At 38.1% G+C, this 15,936-nt stretch overlaps 1 protein-coding gene and 1 non-coding gene across 2 annotated transcripts in view; one reads left to right on the plus strand and one right to left on the minus strand.

Moving 5' to 3' along the window:
• The window catches only part of NPSR1 (neuropeptide S receptor 1), a 141,461-nt gene that overhangs the window by 25,102 nt on the left and 100,423 nt on the right, over positions 1 to 15,936 (plus strand). The window contains 1 exon segment of the mRNA XM_021699385.1: positions 2,271 to 2,403. Coding sequence (XP_021555060.1) covers positions 2,271 to 2,403 — 133 coding nt within the window.
• TRNAK-CUU lies at positions 651 to 723 on the minus strand. Its single transcript has one exon. It is a non-coding gene; the product is annotated as a tRNA-Lys (tRNA).

The following is a 15,936-nucleotide window of genomic DNA, read 5'->3' on the forward strand; positions in this document are numbered from 1 at the left end:
AAATATCAGTTTGATAAAGTACAGGACTCATGGAGATGCTAGCTTCAGCCTGGACTTCTGGAAAGGATAGGGCTGGAGGAGAAATCATGAGAAACTGCCCCAGCCCTGGAACCTGGCAGCACCAGGTTTAGGTTTCCACCTGGCAGCACCAGGGAACCCCGGAAATGCTTGGGGAGGACAGTGGCTTCGAGTACGGAGCTGACTTAGTACACTCACCAGCTCCCTCCCCTCCCTCAGTCTAGAATCTTCCCTATATTGTCAACATACTTTGTTTTAGCAAATCTAATCCATTTCTTTTAACTGAAATATTTTACTGCACTGTATGAAAGTATCACCTTTTATTTAGCCATTTCTCCAGCTGACCGAAAAAAAGCAATATGCACAATATATACAGAGTATAGTAAATACCAAATTGCTAATCACACACACACACACACACACAATACTGTTTATTTGCTATGGGTGTGTGGATGTGTGTGTGTATACACACACGCATCCACTTATAAAGTATTTTTCAAAGGATTGGAAAGATAATGTAATCAAAATGATATTTACCTTCTGGGAGAAAGGAGTTGATTAAGACAGAGAGTGGTGGCAAAGGGGCTTTGAGCTTTGTCTGCATTGTTATAGTTTTTTTTAAGTAATCTCTATACCCAGCATGGGGCTTGAACTCATGACCCCGAGATCAAGAGTCACGTGCTCTACCAACTGAGCCAGCCAGGCACCCCTGAATTGTTAAGGTTTTAAAGAAGAATTAATGCATCTGTTATTGCATAACTTTAATTTAATATAAGAAAAAGTGCTACTGTGATGTCTCAGATACTTAGAGAGTATATTAAGGTTCTCCACAGAAGATAGCTAATAGGAATACAGAAACAAAGACAGAGAGAGGCAAGAGAGAGAAAGAGAGATACTTGCTTTAAGAAAGTTGCTCATGTGATTATGGGCCTGACAAGTCTGAAATTCATAAAGGAGACAGCTGGCTGGAAACTCAGGCATGTTTCCTATGTTTCTCAAGGAATTCTTGCTGGGAAACCTCAGCTTTTGCTCTTAAGGCTTTCAACTCATTGGATGAGTCCCACCCATATTATTGAGGGTTATCTGCTGTATTTAAACTCAAGTTGAATGTAGATATTAGTCACATCTACAGAATACCTTCAGAGCAACATTTTACACTACTATTTGACCAAGCAAGTGGTCATTATCGCCTAGCCAAGTTGACACATGAAATTTTATCATCTCAAAGGGTATCTTCAGGCTATTCTTATCTCCACCGAATAAGAGAAGCACTTCAGATTCCAATATTAGACTTGTGCATTCTTACCAGCATTCTGCCCAGACCTTTTGGGCTAATGTGTCTTGGCTTTTGATTTCAAGCTTGCCTCTGAATACCCTTGGCCCCATTCTCTTCACCCATGGCCTCGCTCTGCTTTGTTCCTTTGGTCAGCCTGTCCCAGCACCCTGGGCCTCTGCTTATTCTGGGCCATGGATTTTTAAACAGATGGAAAGCTCCATTTGAAGGGATTGTGGAAAACTTCTTACAAAGGACTTGGCATTTTAAATGAGTAGCATTCCTGCTTTTTCCCCATTATTTACTATTTATGTATTACTCAGTGAAACTTTAGTATTACTATATTATAAAATTCTGTCAAAAGAAAAAGAGTAGGATACCCTAAAATAACCAATCTTAGCATTTTAGTCTACTTCAGTCTTTTTTTTACATGTATTAATTTTGCACAGTTATAATCATACCCAATATATAATTTTACCATGTTTTTCCACTTACTGTTGTAGTATAAGTATGTTTAATGTTGCTATATAATCTTCATGGTTGCCATTGTTAATAACTACATAATAGTTCACAGAACTGAAGTGCTTCATTTACTTAACTATCTTGTTATCTTTAAACAATTTCCAGTTTATTCTTACAATAAATATCCACATCTTTGCTACTGTAGTATTCTTTTTCATACCTTGAATTCTTTCGTAGAGACTTAAAACAATTGCTTGGCCAAAGAATACATATACATTCTTTTGTTTCTTGGCATATATTTCCAAATAGATTTTTTTTTTAAGGTTGCATCAATTTACACCGCCATCAATGTAAGTAAGGACCACTGTGTCTCTGTTCTCTTGAGAGTAGAGCTTTGACAGGTGAGGATTTGCGATCAGGAGGAAGACATTCCAGTAGCGAAGCCTGAGCCTTGTGTTCTGTAAAGTACCCTGGTTCTCACTGGTACACTGGTTTTGTGTTGCTTTGTTTCTCACAGACTGAGCAGATGATAACTCTGTGGATCCTGTTTGTTTTCACCATTGTTGGAAACTCCATGGTGCTGTTCTCTATGTGGAGGAGGAAGAGGAAGTCAAGAATGACCTTCTTTGTGACTCAGCTGGCTATCACAGGTAAGTAACTGTGCAGGTGGGACAGAATTAGCTGTGTGCAAAATTCCTGTGGCTCCTCGCTTTCGATTATTTTACCAATAGAAATAGCATACTATCCAGTCCAAAAGGCATCAGCAAATTCGAGAGTAATTTCTATAGGGACACAAAACCCATATTTGGAGTCTTCTTTCAGCAAGTTTAACACATCTATATATCCATAAGATTCCATTATAAAAATAACTCACTATAAAGCCCACTTGAAAATACCGTTATCAGTGCCACCAAGGGATTCTCTAGAGTTCCACCCTTCCTCTACACAGCAGCCTCTGTAGTTCACTAAGGTGCTAGTACAGTATCATACCATATTATGAGCTTAAAATACATCCCAGCAAATGGACCAGAATTATCTCTATTCAGTAATAAATGTGAAGTCTCAAGTATTTTGCAGATTTAAGTCTGTGGACATTGTTTTTGAAAAATAAGTGATATGTAACACCACTTGTGGGCACGATATAAGGACATAAGATAATATCTGGGATCAGGATGTTTAAATGTGGACTGGGGGAATGTCCAGCACAGTTGAAGTGTGAATGCATCACACTTAGAGGGGGAATGGTGAAATATTTTCAACTTTAAAAATGATCTGTGAAATGAGAACTCTCACAGAGATGGGTAGAGCCTAAACTGATAGGGGTCATGTTCAAAAGGAAAACATAATCATGGGGCACCTGGCTGGCTCAGTAGGTTGAGCGTCCAACTCTTGATTTCGGCTCAGGTCATGATCTCAGGGTCCTGAGATCGAGCCCGGCATCGGGTTCGTGCTCAGCTAGAAGTCTGCTGAAGATTCTCTCTCCCTCTCCCTCTGCCCCTCCCTCTGCTCTCTCTCTCTAATAAATAAATAAAACAAAACAAAACAAAAAAGAAAACATAATCAAGGAGAGAGTCCTATTCTATAGGTCAAAGAAGAGAGTGGGCAGGTGAGATTCCTGGAGGGTCCAGCCTAAGACAGGTTTGGACTCCTGAGCTCTAGGAACAAGATGGCTGTGATATGAGTTTAATTTGAATCAAAATGTAGGGAAAACGCAAAAAAAAATTTTTAAGTATTAAATGCTAACAAGAAGCAGCGGTGAATGACCTTCAGAAGGGGCTGTTTGGTGCATTTCAACGTGTGCTGTGTCTCTCAGTTGCAGTAACGGCAATGGGGAGTTCTTGGGAATTTATTCCTGAACCGCAATACAGGAAAAATATGGCACTTCACTTATAAGAAAAACTTCGCCATTCATTGCTGATAGCCTGAAATTCTCCAATCTCTTGAGCTGGGCTACAGTGACCAGGATGAAAACCAAAGGCACTACTGAGAAGTACAGAGATGGTGAGAGAAGCTTGGGTCACAGGTGGTACCTATGGAAGAAAACTCCTTCAATCTTTACTGCAAACAGCAGCCCCACTTTTTATCCCTGTGACCGTAGGAATGAAGGGACTCACCATCATCCCGCAAATGCTGAAAAGCAAAATCCCTGGGTGAGGATGAAATAACTTATTTTCATTATATTTCCTTAACTACGGTGTTGTAACCCACATTCTACAGAGCTGTGTGTTCTTTCAGAGGGCAAGAATTTAGAGGTGGCAAGGATATCAGCTTGGAGTTTAGTGTTGCAAAAAATAATCAACAAGTGAATCACTGAAATTTCACCATCTATTGTTAAAAAGTTGTGTTCTAGTCTAATCCATAGTCTGCCACATTAACCGGGCTTAATTTCTCATGAATGTTCAAGTCTGTTTTTTATTTGCTAATTCTTTCTGGAAAAACTCAAGGGGTCAGATCAGGAGCATTTTAAGTGAAGAATTCTTAGAGAGGAAAGCTTGACCAAGTTGAGGAACTAGAAAATGTAAAATAACAGAAGCTAAAAATACAATCGATGGGTGTAGCAGCAAATTAAACATAGCTGCAGAGAAAATCAATAAACTGGAAGATAGGTCAGAAAATAATAAGATTGAAGCATGAAGAAACAAAAGGATGGAAAACACAGACAGAAAATAACACATGGGCCCAGGGAAAAGGACTCCCCCAAAAAAGATAAAAGAGTAGACAGAAATAATATTTAAAGATATAAAGACCAACAGTTTTTCCAAAATCCTGAAAGACATCAAAATACAGACAGATTCATAAAGCACAATAAAGGTTAAGAAAGGAGAAGGAAAAATATTAAAATTATTAGAACAGGTAGGACAAATAAGCTGGTACATTTAACATCCAGTATGCTGATAATTGCATTTAGTGTACGTGGACTAAGTACTTCAAATAAAATAGCACGATTGTCAGAGTAGGTTTAAGACATACCTACTTCAGTTTGCTTATAAAAGGTATATACCTTAAATATAATGATATAATTTTAAAGGGAAAGTAAAAGGATAGTCAAATAAAAGGATAAAAAATAATGAAACAAGGAAACACAAACCAAAAGACAGCTGATAAAGTTGTACATGTATGTCAGAAATTCAGATATGCACTGTGCTTCTTAAAGCATGGGTGCCCATATCTTTGTCTTAGCATTTGCTTTAGGGGAGAAAAAACTGAAGACAGGAGGATTCTAGCGCTAATAATGTTCTTTTTGTTGTTGATGGTAATTACATGGATGTGTTCCCTTTGTGATAATTCACCAAATTATACGCTTATGATTTGTGTACTTTATATAGTTTATTTCAATAAAAAAGGTTTATTTACAAAACACAGCACCTCAATATGGAGCAGGAGTTGCCATCTCAAATGCCTTCAGGAACAATTGTGTGAAAGAGCCCAGGGAAGGGACAGGCAAAGATGGACCCTCAGGGCAAGTAGAGAATGCGTGCCCCACCTACAGGCAGTCAAACTCAATTCTTGTTAAGCACTATGCTGACCAAACAAACCACACAGGCATATAGCTGCTGATATGTAAAATCTTAAAATCAAAATTTTAAAAGCTTATGCTATGATAAAAGTCTAGCCCACCCATATTATGAATCCCACTTGCAATATTGGAAGGGAGGGACACCTGGGTGGCTCAGTTAAGCATCTGCCTTCTGTTCAGGTCATGATCCCAGGGTCCTGGGATCAAGCTCCACATCTGGCTCATTACTCAGTTGGGAGTCCGCTTCTCCCTCTCCCTCTGCCCCTCCCCCATTCATGTGCACGCGCGCGTGTGCGTGCACGCTCTCTCTCAAATAAATAAATAAAATCTTTAAAAAAATATGTGAAAGGAGTATTAAGTTTTTTGGGTGCAGTTGGGGAGAGTGAGAGCAAGGGTGGGGAGCTTATCATTTATAATGGTTTAAACAAATTGCATGTTTGTCAAAGTTTTAAGACGCTTTCTCTCGGAAAAAAAAAAAGATGTTATGTTATTATAATTTGAAAATTATAGACCATTATATTGAACTATTGAAACCAAAAAAAATCGAAATGTTGTATGCCTCAGGAGCAACAAAATGCAAATGAAAATATAAAGGAAATTTCTTGATGATATCAAGCCCAACCCACATAACCTGGTCCACATGATTATCAGATGACCACTAAGATTAAGGAGAAAAGTCAAAAGCACCCCATCCTCATATCTGTTTATCATTAAAATTCTTCCTTCAGAGGAGCATGTATCAGGCTTCTTGATATGAGGAAAAATCACTGACAAGACACTGGCCCTATCAGGGTGATATTAAAACAGAGGCTGCTGGCTTAAACTCAGCATAATGAGTTGTTCTCACATAAAGATGCTGCTATTATTAGTGTGTCCCTGTGTTGCCAAGACATTTGCATAAATACAGCTATAATTTTATAGGTGTTTTTCTCTTGGCATCATGTCTTAGTCTACTCAGTGCGCCATAGCAAAATACCACAGACTGGGGGGGCTTAAACAACACACACTTATATCCTCAGAGCTCTGGAGGCTGGGAGTGTGAGATGGGGTGCCAGCAGGGTCGGCTCCTGGTGAGAGCGCTCTTCCTGCCTTCTCACTATGTCCTCACATGGAGAGAGAGAAAGCAAGCTCTCTAGTGTCTCCTAATAAAGCTGCTAATCCTGTCAGATCAGGGCCTTATCTTTATGACAAACCACTTCCATAAAGGCCCTGTCTGCACATATAGTCATATTGGGAGTTGGGGCTTTAACATGAATTTTGGTGAGACACAAATATTCAGGTAATAACAGAGGGAAAAAGCTAGGTGCATCAGAGGATTACAAGTGATTCACAACGGGCAGAACATAGCGTGGGGGATTGGAGGTCCTAGATGAAAGAAATGAGGGGTAGACATAAATAGCTTCGGATGCCTTGCTAAGATGTTCAGCAAATCCTTGAGCATATCCCCTGTCATGCTAGCTTGGTTCAAGCCACCACTGCCCTTTATGTGGACTACTGCAACAGTCCCAACATACGAGAATGAGAAAAGAGATACTTAAATTAACCCAAGGCCAGGTTTTGCTGGTAACATGGGAACACAATAAAGCAAGGAAGTTAAACTTCTTGTCAAGAGGATGACACAAATGTTGGACCACAGAGACCATGACTAAAGAAAGAAATGAAAGCCGGCAGGTCAGAAAAATAGAGAGAGAGTGGAGAGTCAAGGAATCAGAGGTCGCCACAGAGTGGTAAGGTGGGCTTAGTGATAGCCGCTGAATAAAAGAGCTGGAAAGAAGTGAGTGTGTGTTCAAGAGCCAAGATATTCTCAGGTGAATGTTGCAGAAATGGTATAACTCAGTGTGTCCCTTGTACTGGGGAGTATAGTCACCGGAAAGTCGTTAGTAAACAGGGCCACCATAATGGAAGTTAATTCTATTAAATTCTTACCATGTACCAGGCTCTGTGCTAAATGCTTTGTGTAGATTATTTGATTTAATCCTCACAATAGTCCCATGACCTAACTCTGCCATAATCCCCTTTTTACGGACATAAAAATTAAGATTCAAAGAGATTCAGACCTTGCCCTGGGTCATGCAGTAAGGGGTAGACCAGGTATTCAAACTCAGGCAGTCTTTCTTCCAATTGTGAGTTTTTAGTCGTCACAGGATGGGCCTCCCCAAGGGGCCTATGCGTAGGCGAGTGGTCTGTGGACATACTGCAACATCTCAGGACAAGAGGAGGCTGGTTAGATGGAGCAAAGTTGAGACCCTGGTGCCAATGTATTTAATAAATGAGGGGGATTGTTGGAGCAAAAGCATAGGAGTCACTAGACGTAGGAGAATATAAGAGCTGAATATACACTTCAAACGATTTTGAAAGTGCTTGCGATTCAGTTAAAAACATTCGTAGCTGACCAGCTGGCTGGGTTTCTAGTCTGCATCGTGAACCCCAGCATTGGTACTAGTGACAACTGCCCATGCAGGATGGGACGCCAGGAATCCTCTTGCCCCATCCCAATGCCTTGCACACCTGCTGTTATTGGCTGAAATGTCTGCCACAGCATAACCATTTCTTGGAAGCCTGTTAAAATGAAAATACTCTGAAAACATATCTCACGGTTCACTTTGCTCATTCCTTCCCAGTACGGAATGAGAGTCTGAGAGCTCGTAGAAGAGAAGGGTCCTGGGGGCCATGGATGACAAAGAGTGGGAAGGAGCCAGTGTTACTCAAGACACATTTCACCTATTTTAGACTTGTCTACTTCAGATCCTTTGGGGAGCCTCAGGATTTACATAAAGGCAAACCAAATGTCATGGTTCCAAAGTTTAGGAAGGGTTAGATCATTTTAATCAACATTCTGAATGGAGATATGGTCTTTTTTTTTTAAGATTTTATTTATTTATTTGACAGAGAGAGAGACAGTGAGAGAGGGAACATGAGCAGGGGGAGTGGGAGAGGGAGAAGCAGGCTTCCCACTGAGCAGGGAGCTTGATGTGGGGCTCGATCCCAGGACCCTTGGGATCATGACCTGAGCCGAAGGCAGACGCTTAACGACTGAGCCACCCAGGTGCCCTGAGATATGGTCTTTTCAAAGTATATTCTATCAGCCACTATATAAAATCCTCTTTCAAGTACATAAAAATTTCCACAAACTCACGTCTTTGGATGAACATTTTGTTTTGCCAGTGTTTTATGTTATTCAGACTTGAGTATGAATCTCAACAATTGTACTTCTTAGCTCTGTGCCTTTGGAAAAGTCAATTTCTCTGAATATCAGTTTCTTAACCCAAAAAGTAGGGATGTTTCTCCGAGTTGTGGAGAGCAGTAAATGAGATAATATCAGTGAAGTGCTTAATACAGTGTGAAGCACATAGTAATTGCTCAATAAACACTAGCTGTTAATGCTACCACTCTGGTTGTTTCGTTCATTGAAATGAAATGAAGGGAATGATTAATTTAAAATCCTTCGAGTCACTTGCTAAAGAGCAAAAGTTCTCCAAAAGGCCTGAAGTTCACTGCAACCCTCAACTGCTCTGCTTTTTTATTCAGGACAGTGTTCTTAGCTCAGATGTGATTTGGGTCGCAAGTGTTGCTTTGAAGGATGACCAAATTTTTCATATAAACATATTCTTAAATCATCAGATTCAATTGACATCATCAGTGCCACAAATATTTGGAAAACTAAATTCTGAAACATTTTATCTGGCTTTTTTGAGGGAGAAAAATATGCTCTAACTGTTATTACTGGGTAAGGCAATACTAATGCCCTTCATTAAATAATATTTCCATCATCCCTCACCTGTTGAGAATAGCCTCCTACTTATAGACCAGTAGTTTTGAGTTATTCTTTGAGGAACATTTTGATTTCTATTTGGTCTTTTATTTATTTAGTCAGTAAATCAGTTGGAATTAGATTCAGCTGCACATCCATAAAATCCAGATAATGGTGGCCTAAGTTTATAAGGATTTATTTTTACCTTACGTAAAGAATTCTTGAGACAGGTAGTCCAGGGCTCATATTGTGTTTCCTTATCACTAGGGAACCATGTTCCATCTTCAAAGACTTCCATCCTCAAGATGGAACTTCCATCCTCCATCGTATGGAGGGCTCTTGGTTCAAAATGGCTGCTAGAACTCCTGCCATCATGCACAAATTCTAGTCAATAGGAAGAAGAGGGGAGGAAAGACAAGAGAAGCCCATGCCAGCTATCTGTCCTCCTCTTAACTGACATTCCTAGAACTCCCATCCATTAATTTTTGCTTGTGTTTCATTAGCCATCTCTAACTAAAGAAAAAGCAGGGAATGCTTTTCTTTGTTTTTAACCTGAGTCCATTGGCCAAAAGAAACCCAGAGTTCTTTTCCTAAGGCAGAATGAGAGAATAGAGGTAAGTGGCAGTCTCTGGCATGGCTTGTCTTCCATACTTTAATTTCCATAGAGAACTGAGAAGTTTAGACAACGAATCTCTGTTTGACTAGCTATTGCTCTACTTTGAGAATGCTTCCTCCAGAGGGTCATGCTCTCTTCTGACCTTTTATCTTGGCACACTCTCTGCACACTGCAGTGACCCGTTGGATGATTGTCCCATTAAGCAAATAAACTCCTATTGTTGACGGTTTACATTCCCTACCTCCCCCTCCCCCGCCAAGTTTTGGCTGTTATAGCAATTCTGCAACGAATATTCTCACTATTAAATCTTACGAGCTTTTATTTATTTAGGAGAGTTTATAGAAGTGGGCTTACTGTACTAAAGAAAGACACTTTAGTGGCTTTCAAATGGGCCGATGTCCTTTTCGGTCCCCCAGGACTAAAAGATGATGGGGAATGTCATGAGACAAATGCTCTAGATGCCACCAGCATAGATCCACACTGATCCTTATTTAAAAAGATTTCTGAAAACAAAAGCTTTGCTGGCTTGCAATAGTTAGAGAATCATAAGCAGTTCCTTGAGGGCAGGCGTTCTCACTGTTCATCTGTTATACTTATGCACCTATTCAAGTATAATTTGCTTATTTAAAAAGGAGAATTTTCTCCCACCTTAGCCAGTGTATTGGAGAAGAAACCTAATTTATCTGTTTCTTCCATAATGACTATAGCAGCATTTATATATTTGTCAAAACAAAGAACACATCATTTACCAGCATTTGAATGGAACAAGTGTTTTAATTTTGCATCTGTATGTTTATTTTAATTGAAGTATAAGTGACATATATTATCCTATTAGTTGCAGGTGTACATCATAATGATTTGGTATTTTTATACATTACAAAATAGTCCCCACTGTATGTCTAGTTACCAACTGTCATCATACAAAGTTATTACATTATTATTGATTATATTCCTTATGCTATACTTCACATCCCCATGACTTCTTTATTTTATAACTGGAAGTTTGTATCTCTTAATGCCCTTCACCTATTTGGCCAGCCCCCAACTCCTACCCCTTGTGGCAACTGCCAGTTTGTTTCTGGTATTTATGAATCTGTTTCTATTTTGTTTTGTTTGTTTTGTTTTTTAGATTCCACATGTATGTGAAGTCATTAAGGTATTTGTCTTTTTGCCTGATTTCATTTCATTTAGGTCCATCCATGTTGTGTGAATGACAAGATTTCTTTATTTTTTTATGGCTGAGTAATAGTCTTGTGTGTGTGTGTGTGTGTGTGTGTGTATCACATCTTTATCCATTCATCCATCAATGGACACTTGGGTTGGGTTGCTTCCATAATCTGGCTACTGAAAATAAAGCTGTAATAGACATAGGGGTGCACATATTCTCTAATTAGGGTTTTCATATTCCTTGGGTAATACCCAGTACTGGAATTCCTGGATCATATGGTAATTCTATTTGACATTTTTTGAGGAACCTCCATACTGTCTACCACAGTGGCTGCCCCAGTATGCATTTCACCAACAGTGCAAGAGGTTTCCCCTTTCTCCACATCCTCCAACACCTGTTGTTTCTTGTCTTGTTCATTTTAGCCACTCTGACAGGTGTGAGGTGATACCTCACTGTGGTTTTGATTTACATTTCCCTGATGACGAGTGATGTTGAGCATCTTCTTATGTGCCTGTTGGCCATCTGGATGTCTTCTTTGAAAAATGTCTATTTAAGTCCTCTGCTCATTTTCTAATTGAGTTGTTTGTTTTTGATGTTAAGTTGTGTAAGTTCTTCATATATTTTGGATAGTAACTGCTTATCAGATAAATCAGTTGCAAATATCTTATTCCATTCAGTAGTTTACCTTTGTTTTGTTGGTGGTTTCCTTTGCTGTGCAAAAGCTTTTCAGCTTGATATAATCCCATTTTATCTTAGTTCTTGTTGCTTTTGCCTGAGAATACTGGTCCAAAAAAATATTGCTAAAACTGATGTCAGGGCTTCCTGTCTATGTTTTCTTCTAAGAGTTTCATGGTTTAGGTCTTACATTCAAGTTTTTAATCCATTTGAATTTTTTTTTATATGTGGAATAAAATAGTGGACAGTTTCATTCTTTTGTATGTAGCTGTCCAGTTTCCCCAACACCATTCATTGAAGAGACTGCCTTTTCCCCATTGCATATTCTTGCCTCCTTTATCATAGATTAATTGACCATATATACATGGTGTGGGGGTTATTTCTGGGCTCTCTATACTAGTCCATTTGTCTGTGTGTCTGTTTTCATATGTTTTAATTTACTTCTTCTCCACATTTCTGACCCCTTCAAAAAAAAACTCTTAACTAATTCTTCTCTATATATTACCATTAGGATTTTTGATTATAGGATTAGTCTTAAGAATGGAAGGAAACCAGAAGATATTGAAGCTGCTATTTTGGCACATTCTGCAATTCTTAGTATTTCCATTCTAACAATTTTCTGGATGAATTTAATGACTGTTTATATTTTATGAGCTAAAGTGCCAATTAAAATGTATTAGTCATTTATCATCTTCAAGACTGACTTGTCTGTTTTATTCAAATGCAGTAAAGAAGAGGAGCTAATGAGAATAACTCCCGTTGAGTGTTCAACAAAGGAAAGATAGAAAACATATTTTTTGGCACACATTCAAATAACTTCCTTTTTCTGATAGGGCCAAATCTTCTCATATTAGTAAAGAAAATTAGCTTTATCTCAAAGCACTCCTTGGAGAGCAATTTATTGATGAACTAAGGAATTCTCCACCCTCAAAACTCTCCTGTTAATTATCTGACAACAGAGAAAATTGAGAGTTTCGGCAAGAGAGGTGAGACCAGGAGTGCTGAGTTGTCTAAGGCCATATGTGGAGCTCACTACAACTTTTCTATGCTGATTTCATTCACTCTTTTCCTGGATTTGTGAGTTACATACTTAATTCATTTATTTAATTCTGCTCATTTGTTAACTTTTAAAATTTTTTTCAACTTCATTGAGATAAAATTGGCATATGATATGTGTAAGCTTAAGGTGGACAAAGTAATGATACATTGTATGTATAAATTGCAGAATGATTACCATAATAAGTTTTGTTAACATTCAGCACCTCATATAGTTACAATTTGTGTGTGTTAAGAACTTTCAAAATATATATATATAGAGAGAGAGATATAGATATAGATATAGATATCTATATATCTCACTCATTCGTTAATGAACACAGTTTGTTTCCATGTCTTGGCTATTATATATAATGCTGTCACCAGAGTGGGGTTAAAGATATCTCTTGAAGATAGAGTTCATTTGCTTTGGATATATAGACCCAGGAGTGGAATTACTGGATCATAGAGTAGCTCTATTTTTAATTTTTTGAGGAATCTCTATACTGCTTTCCAGAGTGGCTGCACCAATTTGTATTCCCACCAACAGTGCACAGGGATTCTCTTTTCTCCTTACCAACAACTTGTTATCTCTTCTTTTTTTTTTCTTTTTCTTTTGATAATAGCCATTTTAACATCTGTGAGGTGTTAGCTCATTGTGGTGTGTGTTTCCCTGATTATCAATGATGTCGAGGACCTTTTCATGAACCTTTTGGCCACTTGAATACTTTCTTTGAAAAAACGGCTATTCGGGTCCTATGTCCATCATTTAAGTGGATTATTTCTTTTTGGCTATTGAATTGTATGATATTAATATATCTGGGATTTCTATTTGGACTTGATCCCCAGTGGTCAAGCTCTGCAGATTTCCCCAGTGATCTTTTTTCCCCCCACTAGAGAAACCATAGGCCCCGGAGGGGCTTTACTGGTAGGGTATCGTGCCCGCCTGGGGGAGGGGTGATGCAGTCAGGGTACAGCCACTCCTCTTACCCTTCTAATGCAGTCCTTCTCGGTGTCTGTGGTCCAGCAGAGTGCTTTCATGATCATGTCTTGTCTATGGACAATTGCTAGTTGGTCTTGTGAGGGGGAAGTCAGGAATGACGTGTGTTGCCCTCTTGATGACCTTACTTGTAATTCTCATTCCTAATGAAAACGTTAGAACTATAAATTTTTTTCTGAATTCATAAATGTGTATATGATACAATGTTACTGTTTTTATTTCCAAAACATTTCAGTTTTGAAGTTTTTATCTCCTCTTTCACATAATAGCCATTTAGTAGTTTTTAGCTTATTTTTATTTTTAATGTCCAGGTGAATTTCTATTTTCTCTAACATTTTGTAAATCATATTGAATGTTATGGCCTTGCAGTCAAAGACTATTTTTGGAAGGATTCCTGCTCTTTGGAATTTATTAAGGGCATCTTTGAGGTCTCACATGCAATCACTTATTTTGAAAAATATTTAATGGATACTAAAACATAGGACATAATAACTAAGGTTGTGGGAATAAGAAAAAGCCACCCAAATGAGAACAAGCAAACAATTGTTTATTCAGAGCTTGCTATAGCAGGTTTTCCGTCACCATCATTTCTGTTGGCAGCGACAGAGAGGTGGGCAGGAGGGTGGGAAAGCTTTATAATACAAAAAAAGGGAAGGCTTCAGTTGTGTCCTTATGGGAGGCTATTGGCAAGGGAAGCTGTAGGCAGGCTAACTAGAAGCATGCCATCCTATGTGCTTGGTTAGCAGTGCATATTTGACTTTCTCTGTTTGGTCCTAAGTTGGAAGCAGGGTCAAAAATTAGAGAAGTTGTCAGTTATCAATGAAGTCCCGGCCACTTGGAGTGGATTACTACTGTGGCTATTGTTTGGCCTTCTGGAGTGGTTGCTACAGGTGATAGGTTAGCTTCCTGGGCTGGTTGCTGCAGTTTGTGGGTCAGAGTTCTATTTTTATATATAGCCTGGTCATTGTCCATTTGTATATTCAGTCCCTTTTTTGTGCTTATCCTTTTGAATTTGCCCTTATTAATTACAGTCTTCAAATATTCTCTATGTTCATGTTCATACATGTATTTCATGTATTTTCATGTATTTCACCTATTTGATACATCATGGGTGACTAAAAGAGCTGTTACAAACTTTCATACTTTCTCTCATCTTCTCCTAATATTTTTAAATCAGTATTTATTTTATAAATTTTAACATTTTGTCATTTGGACCCTAAAGGCTCCTGACTAGTGTATCCTTAATATAGGTTTGTGTGCTTAATATTACACACACATAATCCTTTTAGTTTCAGTTATCCACTTGGCTCTAAATTTTATTTATGTGATATTAAGTTCATCTATTTTATTTTTATTGCATTTATTTGCCAAACACTGGACCAAGCATTTTAATAAAATATTATCTTAAAAATATTTTATGGCCTGTGTCTTCTGCTTTGTATCAATGCTTGCAATAATTATCAACAAGTATTTCTATGTTGGAATGTTTCATGCTCACCAGCAATTGGCTTCCTCATTCTTGGTCCCTCTATTTGATACAGCTCACAATTTTCTGAAGTACCTTGAGTGATAATTCCTTCTCCTTTCCAGATTGGTACGTGGATAGGAGTCTCGAGCACCTGGCATTTATGAAAAAATCTTTCTCTTGCCTCCACAACAATGACAATATAGATGGGTGTAGAAATCTTGAATTCACAACTCAGATTTCCACTGATGTTACTCCATTGACTCCTGGCAATTTATGCTACAAAGGAGAAGTCTAAAGTCAGCCAGAGTTTTCTTCTTTTATAGGTTATCAAATTTTTGTTTCTAGATTTTTTTTCTTTGTGGTTTCATACTTTTATCCGTTTATATCTATTTATGGGTCTGTTTGATCAGTTCTGCTCTTTGCCAAGTAAGCTCTTTGATCTGCAGATTAAAGTGATTTCTTAGCTCATTTTGTCTATGCCTGAATATTTATTATCTTCCATTTATTCTGATCTTTTGTCCAGGAACATTAATTGTCCATATGTCAGTAACCATGGTTTTTCTTTCTCATCATTTAAATATCTTGGTCCTATTCCTTTACATTGGGAAGGATTATTTAAGCTTTTCCTAATCACTGATTTGATTTTGATTCCATTATTAGCAGTGTTACCTCTACTTTTTATCATTTTTAAAGTCTCTTAAAAGTTGCTTTTCCAATGATCAGTTTCAAAATATTTATTTTTATATTACCTAGTGCCTTTCATTTCTGTCAGTTTCTTGGTATTTCTTTTTTTGCAACTTCTCTAATGTCTTATTGGTTCCTCCTTCACCTTTTATGCCATATTGTCAAAGTGTTCCTAAAATGCAAATGATCACAAAACACACTGCTTAAAATTGAAGTGTTTCCTGAACTAAAGTTTTTTTAATGTTAGATTTTTTTTTCCCTTGACATTT

This window comes from Neomonachus schauinslandi, chromosome 12 (assembly GCF_002201575.2).
Source record: "Neomonachus schauinslandi chromosome 12, ASM220157v2, whole genome shotgun sequence".
Taxonomy (NCBI): Eukaryota; Metazoa; Chordata; class Mammalia; order Carnivora; family Phocidae; genus Neomonachus; species Neomonachus schauinslandi.